General features: G+C 41.1%; 2 protein-coding genes across 2 annotated transcripts; one reads left to right on the top strand and one right to left on the bottom strand.

Moving 5' to 3' along the window:
- Positions 1–258: 258 nt before the first annotated feature.
- On the bottom strand, positions 259–6,020 carry elob (elongin B). Its single transcript, XM_083649560.1, has 4 exons — positions 5,962–6,020; positions 4,227–4,361; positions 2,315–2,423; positions 259–1,880 (listed from the first exon to the last, which is right to left on the bottom strand). The coding sequence occupies exons 1-4, from the start codon at positions 5,962–5,964 to the stop codon at positions 1,768–1,770; spliced, it is 360 nt and encodes a 119-aa protein (XP_083505686.1). The 5' UTR covers positions 5,965–6,020; the 3' UTR covers positions 259–1,767.
- Positions 6,021–6,654: 634 nt separating this feature from the next.
- rusf1 (RUS family member 1) lies at positions 6,655–11,842 on the top strand. The gene is made up of 14 exons (XM_083649528.1): positions 6,655–6,931; positions 7,033–7,110; positions 7,186–7,300; positions 8,077–8,122; positions 8,219–8,251; positions 8,347–8,452; positions 8,568–8,669; positions 9,752–9,822; positions 9,978–10,162; positions 10,259–10,316; positions 10,408–10,472; positions 10,612–10,758; positions 10,851–10,916; positions 11,495–11,842. The coding sequence occupies exons 1-14, from the start codon at positions 6,782–6,784 to the stop codon at positions 11,578–11,580; spliced, it is 1,308 nt and encodes a 435-aa protein (XP_083505654.1). The 5' UTR covers positions 6,655–6,781; the 3' UTR covers positions 11,581–11,842.
- Positions 11,843–12,617: the final 775 nt, after the last annotated feature.

Raw genomic sequence — 12,617 nt, 5'->3', positions numbered from 1 at the left:
CATGTTATCAGCTGTACAGCCATTAACTCATTTGGCACTGTACCAATGTATATTATAGGCACAATTGGGGCATAATGCCATATCTCCATATTTAATAGTCTGTGCAAATAACAAATATATAACTGACAGTCTACTCTTGCCTTGTATTCCTCATTTGATGACAAACTGAGTTTCAGTATGGAAAAAATAATCAATAGCCTACCACTGACTGACTTGCCACTGACGGTTTAGTGTACAAAAGACCACAGATCACAGGGGTGAAAAACAAACGGTTGTTTTAATGTTAACTCAAGTCAGTTACAAGTGCAGCTTTAATCAAGTCCCGTTTTTTGAACCGTCACAATTTGCAAATATTTTTTGTTATGCCTTAATGTCTACAATTTAATTTAACCCCCAAGACAGAAAATTCTTGCAGTAAGTATTGTTGTCACATTCATTTCAAATTCTGGAAATCCAACTACCGGTATATGCTTTACTTCAAAATTCGAGTTCATTTCCAATTCTCCTTTGGTTTTAGGAAAATAAAAGAATGCCTATTAAGATATTCAGAGGGGATAATACAATACAATTTGCATCAGGAAGTAGATGGACAGTGATTCAGGGGAAAGTGTGTGGGGGGGGGGGGGGGTGTCACCCCCCAATCACAGGCAGAGCTCCACAACCCATCACACAACGAACTACCTGTTGAACTTATAACTAACTGATTATACCCACTAAAACAAATTAGGTCCACCAATTGGAGCCAACAAGATGTCATGAGCTCCAATCAGATGTTGCAGAGGAAAGGTGGTTTGCCTCCCGCATTTGTTAGTAAGGTAAAATAAACCAGAACCACTTCACAGCCATTTTCAACAGCTGCTGCGCTGGTCAGTCATTTCATTTTCGATGTCAGGGCCTCGCCTGTGTCATCCGTGTCCGGGGTGGGGGGGACAAATCACATCTCAGTAACTTCTGTGAGCCGCTAAGAAACTAAACCTACAGGCATGAAAGAAAAACAGCACCAGCAAACGTTCAATCTCGAAGCCAGATCTTGGGCTGTGTGCATAATCCCACATTTTACACAATTCTCCTGCTAGCAAAGTGAATCCACTTTATTTCCCGGATTCACTTCATGCACACATTCTTATAGAATAGTACGTACAAATCCACAAACTCCTAGCTACTGTCGCAACACATACAACCAGGCCAGAGACCATAAAAATGTTAAATGCTAATATTTTAATAAAGAAAACACAAACATAAAAAGCCTAAAAAATATCACACCTCGACAACTGCCCCCCCCCCACCCCCCCCGCCCGCCCGCCCCGTTTAAGCCCGCAAAAATAATAAAAAAACACCAAGTAAGGCGACAATAACCTTACTCTAAATAAAGACTAGAATGAATTAAATAAGGAGGTACAATTCTTTTACGCTCAGTCTTAACCAATTCCATGGATGACTGACAGTGTCGTGACAAATCCGTCAGGTATCTCTTCGGGGTCTCGTGTGAATTTATCGATTTATCTAGCATGCGTTCACCTATTTCAGGATAAATGCGCAAGTTTGAACCCCCCTTGCCCCCCTCTCTTAACCACCCATCCTCCCATTTACAACAAGGGGAATCGGCGTTTATAATAGTTTTCTGCCCAGCTGAGGATCTGACGTCTGTAAAACTCACCCGCCGAGGCCTCACTTCCCATAAGTCACCCCTCCCTCCTGTGTGTGTCCTCCCCCTCCCCTCCCCTCCCCCGCCCTCATGCTTCCCTCTTCCTGTTTCCTCCTCCCCCTTCACTGTACAGCCTGCTCGTTGGCTGTGCTGCCCGAGTCCTGAGGCTTCATGACGTCAGGGAGCTCCGGGGGGCTGGAGAACTGCTCCATCCTCAGCTGCTCAAATGAATCATCTGAGGAGAGGGAGGGAGGGAGATAGAGACATACACACAGCAGTCTGAATGAGGAACAGAATGTGAATCCGATTCAGGGAGAAAATCTGAGTTCCTGGACTTTGGTGCGACCTGGCCAAGGAGCTTAGACTGACTGAATCACTCTAATCTTGCTCAGTGCTTTTGCTATTGAAATGGTTGTAAACCACTTTGCAGCAGTGCTTTTAAAAGTGCTATACATATCATTATTATAAATTTAACAGCGGAAAGAGAAAATATCAACACTTTTGCGACTTTTTTTCCTGTGCTTTTTCAACATTTTTGTTGAATGTTTAAATTAGTTTTCAGCTCAGATTTGCCCGTTTTAGTAGTTTCACTTGACTTGTAGTTCTATTCATTATTTTGACGTCTGAAGCTTTGGTAATATGGAGCATGATCAGAGGATGACTTCTTACCGCTCATACGGAAAGCTAATCCCACCGTGGCGGGGGCCTGAGGTCGGGCTGTCTGATTTGTGAAGCCACAGTCTCCGAGTGTTTTACTATCGTTCAGCACCAGGTCATCCTGGGGAGGGAAAGAGAGCAGAGGGTACTTAGTTAGAGAACAGAACTTTATTCGCTGGTCGCATATTACCTCATAGAGCCTGTCTGCACTCGGCATGTCATGAAGAGTTATTGGTGATGGAGAGCTTGTGAAATTGTGATGAACACAAGCTGTCTGATTTGTGATTACTACAGCAGAATAAAATGCAGCAAATATTGTGACTCATTGTTCTGCCCTGCAATGTGTTTCATGTATCGTGACATTTTGTTGTGTTGTGATATTTTAAATTTGATACATCATCCCATCCCTAGTAAGGGCATTTTTAAATCCAATTTGATGCTCCATTTAAAAGAGCATTCGAGTTCCACCAGGCCAGGGTGAAAAAATGGAATTTACAAATTGGTTTTGATGGCAGATTATGGCAAAAACAAGTTGAAAGTCTAATCATTGCCAGTTAAATATAAGCTAGTAACTCCTGTAACCGTCACGTAAATGAAAAGCTGCAGGTTAAGAGCGGTACAAGCTTAACACAATTTTGTTTTCATATTTTAACACTCTGTTGCATCAGAGAGATAGCTGAAGAGCAGAGTCCTGCACCGGGTCGGGTACCCGCGGGTTACCCGCAAAAAGCTTGTGTAACAGGTAAAAAATATACTTCTATAAATATATTGGCACGGGTAAAAATTAACTAAACGCGGGCGGGCAGTGCTTGAGAAGAACGTAGAGCCATGTATGTTTTTGTGTTGTGCTCAGACTGAATTCAGTCACTTACGGTAATCTCGTGCATGACGCAGGCAGTGTGTTTATTGTTGGCGGAAGTCAGTCTGGTAACTAGGCAGACAGAGGCAAGAGGAGAGATTTGCAGGCTACTTTCCGCCCCTCTCAAACAGTTTTGTCAAGACAGAAACGCTTTGTTTCTCTACATAACTGACATGTTTCAAGTATGCATACTGCATTGTTTCAAGCTACGGACTGCACAACATAAACATTCAAAACTCAGTCGCGGAGTCAACGTTAGACTGGAGGCGCTGTCTTGTCTGGTTTCCATAATGACAATGGGGAAAGTGCAAGTCCCGGTGAAGAAGTTAATGTTAGTTGGACGTTGTGAAAGTGCATTTCTGTCAGCGGAACAGCGATCATAAAGGCAGTGTGGATTATACCGGACATGTATTGGAAATATTTGGTAAGTCTGCTTGTTGCACAACACTGTATTGTCTGATAGAAGTGCTGACCAGCTTGTTACTGAGCTAACATCAGCAGCTGCTAATGCTAACATTACAGGCGATGAGTCTCAGTCAGAAAGACTGCTATTCACCTCCTGTGTGAAACGGGGGCAGTTTGGTTTGGTTCAAAGTGAGCAACTGTGTTTGTAGCCTGTGTGATTAATCAGGGGTAACGGGTTGGGTCGCGGGTCTAAAATTGACGGGTCTGGGCAGGCACGGGTTTACAAAATTGGACCCATGCAGGACTCTGCTGAAGAGTACGTGAATGGGAACTCCGACATTGGTCTAAACTTTCAGGGACACTTTGTGTTTGGAGAACAATAACATCCAACCAGGAAGCTTTCAGTTACAAGCCTGTGGTCCATTGACTGGTCATTTCACTAGTGAGGCAGTTTGTATAGTATACCCACTCCAAGGCAACACTATTTTGACTAATCCATACTTTCATTCCAATTTTGTTGATACATCAGGGTAGATCTCTTAAACTAATAGGGCCAATTACAAATAAATTCGATTTTGAATGTTTTCCTTGTTTTGTCCTTCAGTCTTTCCAATATTTACCTTCCACATCAGATCAGAAAGACGTTGCAGGTCATCATACCTTATAAAGCCTCTGATCTTCAGGTGCCCTCCTTAGGATGCCTTCCACAATGCGCTTCAGCTCGTAGACTGTGGTGGACTCTTTGGCATCTGTGAAGATGGTCGTCTTATGACGTCGGATCATTAGAAACACATCCTGAAGAGAGATTAAGGGAGAGAAAGTTGAAATATGCTAAACTTACTTTACTTTGTTTATTTGGTCAGCACAGTACATATTAATGAACAGTTACCTCTATAGTCATCTATATGATAACAGTAAATATGTCGGATTTAGCTAAAAGCTCATTTGCATCCGTAGTCCTAAATACATGAGGTTTGTTTTGAAGGTGGGATATGTGGGGCATTCCCTTATAGCAACTGAAAGAATATTCATCCAAAAGCTTCACTGTTGTGCTTTAAATTGTGTTTTAACAAACATTAAACTATTAGCTTCTGCAGGAAAACTGAATTTAGGTGTAAATCAGTTTATCTGTTAATTGTTACTGATGGGAAAAGCACCAAAAATGTATCTTGTCATCACCAATTAGAATATTGGTTCTTTGGTTTCTAGCATTGTGATAGTGAGAGTGGTTCATACTGAAAATATGAATATTAATAAACTGGATAAAATAGGGATAACGTAAACCTGGTTAGGGGGAGTTTTTGCTTGAGTGAGTTTTTGCTTTGCCCCACAGAATATACTTTAGTGTTCATAGACTAGCTAATAGGGATATTGAATTCAGACTTCAAATCTGTCACCTGTCTGCTACTTATTGCGATACATGACTTTTGTTGAAGATGGGAGAATGCTGCACACATAAAACACCAAATGATACTGCAGCAGAACAACAAGCTGACAGCTGTGAAACCATCTTAAATAATTTGACATTGTACAAATACTGTAGTAGATGTCAAAACTGCATCATATCACAAATACAGTATACTGTACATAATGCAGCTAACGTCATAACTCAAATGTGTACTGACTGAATATTGATGGCTACTCTATAGGGTAAAAGTTAGGCAGCTAATTATAGCTAGCTAAACTTCAATTCTGCACCATAGGTGATATCCCGGCCAGAGCCTGGCATACCGGTGGTTGAAGGCAGCAGCTGACATGAGTAACAGTTAACGTAAGAGGTTAACGTAAGTAGCTAAGCTACAAATTGTGGCTAAGTTGGTGCTAACGGTAGTCCTTTCAATAGGCATACTTAGTTAGTTACAACAGCTAAGTTACCTAACCGTTAACATAAGTTAGCTAAGATAAATGTACCCTGGGCCCTCATGTTAACCACTCAAGCACCAAGAATGTGTTTTGTTTTTGTTGGATCGTGTCGCCCTAGCTACTGACAACTTTGGCTAACGTTAGTTAGCTTGGTGCTAGTTGGCTACTTGGCCCAAAGCTAACTGTGTTAGCTGGTCACTCGTTACACCTAAACAGCGTCAACTTCCAAAGCTTTTGGTCTGGATCCTTCACAGGCAACACTGCTGTCGACGTGTGCATTGTTGTTAACGTTAGCTCTAACACAGCCTCTCTCAGCTAGCGTCATAGCTACTGTTGACGTTAACCAACATTAGCCTGGGTTAGCTAAACAAAGACATCACTGATGGCATCAGCTTCTTGAGGATCGCTTAGCTATGTTCAGATGATAACACACATTTCAGACGCAGTGTAAAGCTTCGTAGAGAAATTAACGCTTGTCGGTGAACCAAATGGCCATGAAATGACGAGCTATATTTCTGTTTTCCTCACTCACCATTTCTTGCGGTTCGTTGCGCACAGCTACGCCTCCGCTGCTCTCCCACGCTGCACAGCGACAACAGCTGTCAGAAGAGACCTGCACTGTCGCTCTCAACCGGTAGAGGGCGACGCAAAAACTTTATTCAGTCTTCTTCTTCTTCTTCTTCTTCTTCTTCTTCTTCTTCTTCTTCTTCTTCTTCTTCTTCTTCTTCTTCTTCTTCTTCTTCTTCTTCTTCTTCTTCTTCTTCTTCTTATTCTTTCTTCTTCTACAAAAAACAAACAAACAAACAAACAAACAAACAAACAAACAAACAAACAAACAAACAACAAGAACAACAACACTGAATTGAAGCTCCCCCCCTTAAAACCTTCAGCCGACCAATAGGAAACCTCCAAGAGGAGATCGAGAAGGCGCTGAGGGATGAGTTCCCGCCGACTGAGTCGTAGAATGGACATAATATATCGTGAATGGGAGCACTATGGGTGGATACATGATGAACATTGTAAATGGATTTCAATATGATGAAGACATCAAAATCCAGTCAATTCAGATAAGTTTAGGTTTAGTTCAGTAGATGGCGGTAATGCAACATTTTGGATGCCAACCGCCGTAAAACCAAACAGAAGAAGAAGAAGAAGAAGAAGGAAACCTCCAAAGTATGAAGGCGGAAAAAAACACGGAAGTTCATCAGAAGAAAAAAGACGTGAGTGGACCCGACACGTCTGCACGTTACAATGCGATAATAGTGTCGCTAAAATGACCTTAAAATAATCCTGTTCCAGTAGATTTCACATTGTCAGGCTGTTACTTAACGTTACTCAAAAGATTGGTCGGCATGGAAAAAGATGCAAGCCTGGTTTTGGCGACTGAGAAATATGGCTCTGGAGAGTCATGGAGATATCTGGTGAAGGATGGGGCCATGGAGAGTAAGAGAGACGGGGGTGAAGGTGGAAGAAGAGGCAACTCTATTGTTGCCGTGTTCAAAGTGAGGATAATCATAACATTTAAACTGTTTAATAATAACAATGTACATGTTCTCAGTCTGTCCACACAACTCCACAAACATGTGCATGTCTGTCATTTCAGAGTGTCTTCCTGCCTCAAGGATATCCAGAGAGCGTCAGTGATGATTACCTGCAGTATCAGTTTTGGGATACAGTGCAGGTAAGTTGCAGCAGTAGACATCCTCATCATTCATCAAACAGAATGGAGCTCTTCATCTCCTCCTCTTCCTCACAGGCTTTCTCCAGCTCTCTGTCTGGGACTCTGGCCACCCAGGCTTCTCTGAGAGGCGTGGGAGTGGGAAACCAGGAGGCCACAGTAGCTGCTGCCACAGTCACCTGGCTACTGAGAGGTGAGACCTTAGGATAGAGGTGTGAACGAGTCCTCTTTGCTCAAGTCCCAAGCCAGTCCAGAGTGTAGAACACAAAGAGTGAAGTCAGATCAAATCAAGAGTCCATCAAGCAAACAAAATATCTAGGACTTTTCAATGCAGTCATATTTGAATAGTTATAATAGAATAACAACTTGGTAAGTGCATCATGTGTTTGTATGACTGTGACTCAAGTCCCCACCTCTGATTTCTAGTATTGTGCTGGTGGTACAAGAAACCTGGCGCAGCAAAACACTTAACATTCTTGTGCTCTTAAAATAGCGCTCCTTGTTAAGATCTGACACATTTTCAACATATCTTTGTCAAAGTACATGTTACACAGTTAGACAGAATCATTGTATTGGCCAAGTACTGTATATTTGAACATACAAGGAATTTAGTTTAGTAGTTGCTTGTGTACTTTGTTAAAAGACGGAAAGAATAAAAGACAATATAGAGTCTATATTGTGTTTTATTATTGGTCTATACTATAGACCAATAATAACAGTATATAAATAAACCAACAACAAATACAAAAAACAGTAGAAGAAAAAGACAAGATTAGAATCAAATGCACTGCAAGTAATTGCAGATATACAGTACATGCATGAGACAACTCAATATATATATGCATGACATTTCAATACAGAACACATTCAGCGTCCACGAGAAGTACCGTACAGTATGAGGTGTCGGTGTTATCCCGGCTGACTCGTCTCAGCGCAGCAGATGAACTAAACTACTGTGTTCCTCTGCAGATGGCACTGGCATGTTGGGGAGGATCCTGTTTGCCTGGAGGAAAGGGTGAGCTGCTGCTGGAGCTCGCCTCACATGCTGCTGCTGCTGCTGCCTCAAAGTGTTTGTTATGATCATTAATGTCGTCTCTTGTCTCTGTTGCAGGACTAAACTGGACTCTGACGCTAAGAAATGGAGGTACAGTGTGGCTGGTATTTGGGTGTTGGAAGTGTTTTGGTCATTGAGTATCAGATTACTTTGACGCAGCAGATCCTCTCTCTGTTTCCTACCAGGCTTTTTGCAGACATTCTCAACGACATCGCCATGTTCATGGAAATACTGGCTCCAAACTTTCCTGCTTGTTTCACCTTGATTGTTTGTACTGCAGGTATATTCAAGGTAAAATGCTTTTCAGTAATTATCCAATGAACTCAACTTAGGTCTTTAGTGATGGATAGATAAGATGATTTTATACAACCTGAACTCTGCGCTGTCGTGCGTTTCTCTTCTTCAGTCCATAGTTGGCGTTGCAGGTGGAGCGACCAGAGCGGCTCTGACGGTCCATCAGGCTCGCAGAGACAACATGGCCGACATCTCTGCTAAAGACGGGAGCCAGGTACGCCCGAGATTCATCTGATGTCTCACCCATATTCTCATAACACCGTTTAATATGGAACGTAACACGGTGAACTGTGATAACCTGTGGTAAATGACAGGGGTGTCGGTCAATTCATGAATTAACTCATCAATACCTATTCAACTGAGGAACTGGAATTTGAAAAATATCAAGGAATAAGAATTGGAATTGAACTGGAATTTCAGGAAGTTGAATTGAATCCAATGTAGTTCTGTGAAATTCCATTAAAAAAAAAAAAATCTTGACAATCAAGCAGCAGATTAGAGTCCTGCCAAAAGGAAATGTGCAAAAAATAGAAACAAAAGGGGGATACATTTATGTATATAAGTGTTGGCACTTGGGAAAAATAGTGAACCATTTCAAAGAAAGAGTATAAATAAATAGTGCATAATCAGACAAAATTAAAATAAGTGTAGATATATACATATACCCAAGTGTGCATATACAGTAGCCCACATATATTCATAGATATGAATCATGCACACGTACGCACATACATACATACATACACACTCATATTCACATGAACTATTTCTCTTCACATACAGTACATACATTACCTCCACATGCACACATTCACTCGCATATACACTCATATATGTATATATGTATATATGTATAGCAGAGCATTATGGTTAATATAAATGGAAAGGGCAAAAGAAAATAATTATTAAATTAAAATGTATTCTGGTATCACCTCTTACTCACATAGTTAATTTTTTTCTTACCACATAATCTGAGATTACACATATTGTTATATTGTCAATACTGAATATCAATGTTAAACTCTCTTAAAGGGACACTCCAACCAAAAACAATGCTGATTTATTTTGCACATGATCTCACACATATCCAAAAACCGTAAACACTTTTGCAGGCATTAATTTAGTTTGACAGATATTGAGAGTTAGTTAGTTGTGGACCAGTGATGTAATGTGTGCACGAATTACATCTGATGAAGTTTCTGATGTGGGAATGTTAATGTTAATGTTCCTGGACTCCACAATGCCTCTGAATGGTTGATTCATTCATTCTGGTGTATGTGTTTTACTTTCCCACAGGAGACTCTGGTGAATTTGGCCGGTCTGCTGATCAGTTTGGTTCTGATTCCTCTTGTCACTGACAACCCACTGTGAGTGTATAGGGTAAATAAATTATTAAAAGGGAAAGAAACACTCTTAATATATGACAAGTCAAAGGATAATTATTTTGTTTCTGAGTATTTGAAGGGTCTGTCATTTTACTGGTGTCACCCTGCTCCCCTCTCCGCCTGTCTCTGTGCCTCAGACTGACTCTCAGCCTGTTCTTCCTCTTCACCATCCTCCATCTCTACGCCAACTACAAAGCGGTGCGTTCGGTGGTCATGGAAACCTTGAATGAGGCGCGGCTGTCCATTGTGCTGCACCAGTACCTGAGAGACGGGCGGATCCTCAGTCCTGTTGAAGCCAATCAGACAGAACCAGTGTTCTTGGGTCAGAATCGTAGTCGGATGTTGCTTATATTATTTTATTATTTCTTAAAGGTCAAAATCATGAATGCTTTCTCTTTTTTACACCACTTTTTTCCAGAGTTTAGAAAAACGGTGCCAGTCAAACTTGGAGTGAGGTTAAAGGAAGTTGTACAGAGGTAATTTCATGTGCCAGTCTTGTTTTCACAGTAAATAAAGACACACAGTAAAGAGTCGGCCCAGTTTGATATGATTCATCTAATTTTCTAGCCCAGAGGAACTTAATTTGGCTTTGAAGAACAACAACATGCCTTTCCTGTTAGGAGTGAAAAATGGTATGTTAGCCTATCATGTCATCTTCCCTCTTTAAGTCCACAAAATGAAGATTTGTTTGAGTGCCATAGAAAACACCTTAAAGTTGCCCACATGTCAGTAGTTTTTTATTTATTTAAAACTTTGTTTTCTTCCTCTCAGGCTGTGTGTGTGTTTGCTTGGGACCAGAAGCATCTGTAGGTGATGAAATCCGAGCGGTGTGTCAAGCTGTTTGTCTCAGCAGTGCTTTGCACTCTGAAGCACCACTGACCGGGTCTTCACAACAACCTCTCATACCAAAGAGACAAAGTGTGTATTTACCTGTGTGTTTTCTTTCTTTGACATGAATAGAGGTGCTAACATTGTACAGTCAGTCACACTGTTGCTATTCTTTCTGAAAGGTCACTGGGATATGGTGTGTGATAGTCACAAGCTGATGGACCAAATTTTCAACCCATTCATCAAGGGTAAGCAGGCACACAAATGTTTAACTTACAAGCCATCAACTACAGTATATCTTATATATTTTCACTGATAGAAAAAGGTTTGTGCCACACACACCAAACGCAAGATGCAGAGGGTGATCGCCGACCACTCCCACCCTGCTAGCTCTCTCTTTAAACTCATGCCCTCAGGTAGGAGGCTTCAGTCTCTGAGGTGCAGGACCTCCCGTCTCAGGAACAGCACTTATCCTGAGGCGGTTCGCCTCCTGAACTCTGACCCTCTTTACATTCGCACCTTAAATCACACCTTAAATCCGTAGGCTTGAATTGAACTTGAACTTGAATTGCACTTTATAGGCAGCTCGATACTGCTTTTATGAACAAATGCTGCTTGTAAAACTGTGCACTTTATTTATCTATTTCAGCCTCTCTCATATTTTATGTAGTGTTTTTTTCCACTTTTTTATTCTTATTTGTGTCTGAATCTGATTTGTTATGTCTGTTTTTATGTCTGTTCTTTAGAGCTGCACTGAAACAAATTCCAATCAACTCTGTTGACATGGCAATAAAGTATTGAATCTTGAATCTTGTGCTGTTTTTAGGTGTGGAAGCAGCTGGATGGCAGATCAATCGAACTCTGCTGGACTGGGATGAGTGGAGGGTCGAGTGGAAAGCAAAGTGCAGTTGAAGTGGATACACCTGGTCCTGGACCAACTTTTCCATTGATTGTTATGTCAAATCATTTGTTTTGATATTCTCTGAATACAACCATAGTAAATTTTGTAAGAACCCAGAACTTTGGTTAATTTATTCTTTGGCCAAACCTCAGTGAAAAAAGACCATAGTTGGAAGAACACTACAGAAAAACTATAAGTCCATATATAGAAATATCTGTGATACTGTAGCGATCCGGGGTTTTAGCTAGGAACTGATGTGTGGGGTTGTTCCTGGGGAACGGTGTGTAAGTGGGACTTACTGTCTGAGCATGAGCCAGTCAAGACATGTGAGGAAGCGGAGTGGACGTGTGGGAAGCTAGGAGCGCAGCCATGAATAAAAGCCTGTACCAACTATAAGCCTCCTGGTTCCTGGACGAATACCTGATTCGTCACAATACCATAGGAGATAAGAATAAGAAAAACACCACACAGTTTAAGTTCAATATATATACATTGCTAGTATATAGCGCTTTTCAAGGCATCCAAAGGGTGTTACATATATGTGGGATGGGGGAGGCAGAATTCATCCACCACTATTCTATACAGTAAATAGTGATGTTTCTGTAGGTAAATTAAAAGTAGGAAGCAGGTGGTAGCCTGGGTAAACCCAGCCCCCACGTGACCTGCTCTCAGAGTTCTCAGTCAGGTGGTGCAATGAGCAAATATCAATTCGAGTGACTTGCACTACATTGCTTTATTTGAGTTTGCCCTTTACTATCAAGTACCGCAGTGCATTTCCCTGAGCATAATATCATAAAGATATTGTGGTGCAGTAGCAGTGCCTCAAGGCGGCGCTGTTGTGACTATAACCAATAAATACACCAAGAAGAAGAAGGAAGTTTAGTAGAATTTGCGACAGTAATACCGGAAATGGAGCCTTCAAAATGAAAGTAAATGTGTAACTTTTGAATAAAAATGTAAAAAGGATATTTTCTAAAATGAGATTTTGGAAACAACCATATTTTCAAACGAATACTACAAGTATAAATTTGACTTTCACAATGATATT

This window comes from Poromitra crassiceps (assembly GCF_964638095.1).
Source record: "Poromitra crassiceps genome assembly, chromosome: 13".
Lineage (NCBI taxonomy): Eukaryota > Metazoa > Chordata > Actinopteri > Beryciformes > Melamphaidae > Poromitra > Poromitra crassiceps.
Note: the sequence above shows the minus strand (reverse complement) of the source record. Positions and strands in the feature narration are given on the sequence as shown.

Bases quoted from the DNA above. Each gene is read 5' to 3' on its own strand.
- elob (XM_083649560.1), bottom strand. The intron at 2,424-4,226 runs GTATGATGACCT...TTCCCTCCCCAG, and splicing joins AAGATCAGAGGCTTTATAAG to GATGACCTGGTGCTGAACGA. The intron at 1,881-2,314 runs GTAAGAAGTCAT...CCCTCTCCTCAG, and splicing joins ATTAGCTTTCCGTATGAGCG to ATGATTCATTTGAGCAGCTG.
- rusf1 (XM_083649528.1), top strand. From the start codon at position 6,782: ATGGAAAAAGATGCAAGCCTGGTTTTGGCGACTGAGAAATATGGCTCT. The intron at 8,670-9,751 runs GTACGCCCGAGA...ACTTTCCCACAG, and splicing joins CTGCTAAAGACGGGAGCCAG to GAGACTCTGGTGAATTTGGC. The intron at 9,823-9,977 runs GTGAGTGTATAG...TCTGTGCCTCAG, and splicing joins CTTGTCACTGACAACCCACT to ACTGACTCTCAGCCTGTTCT.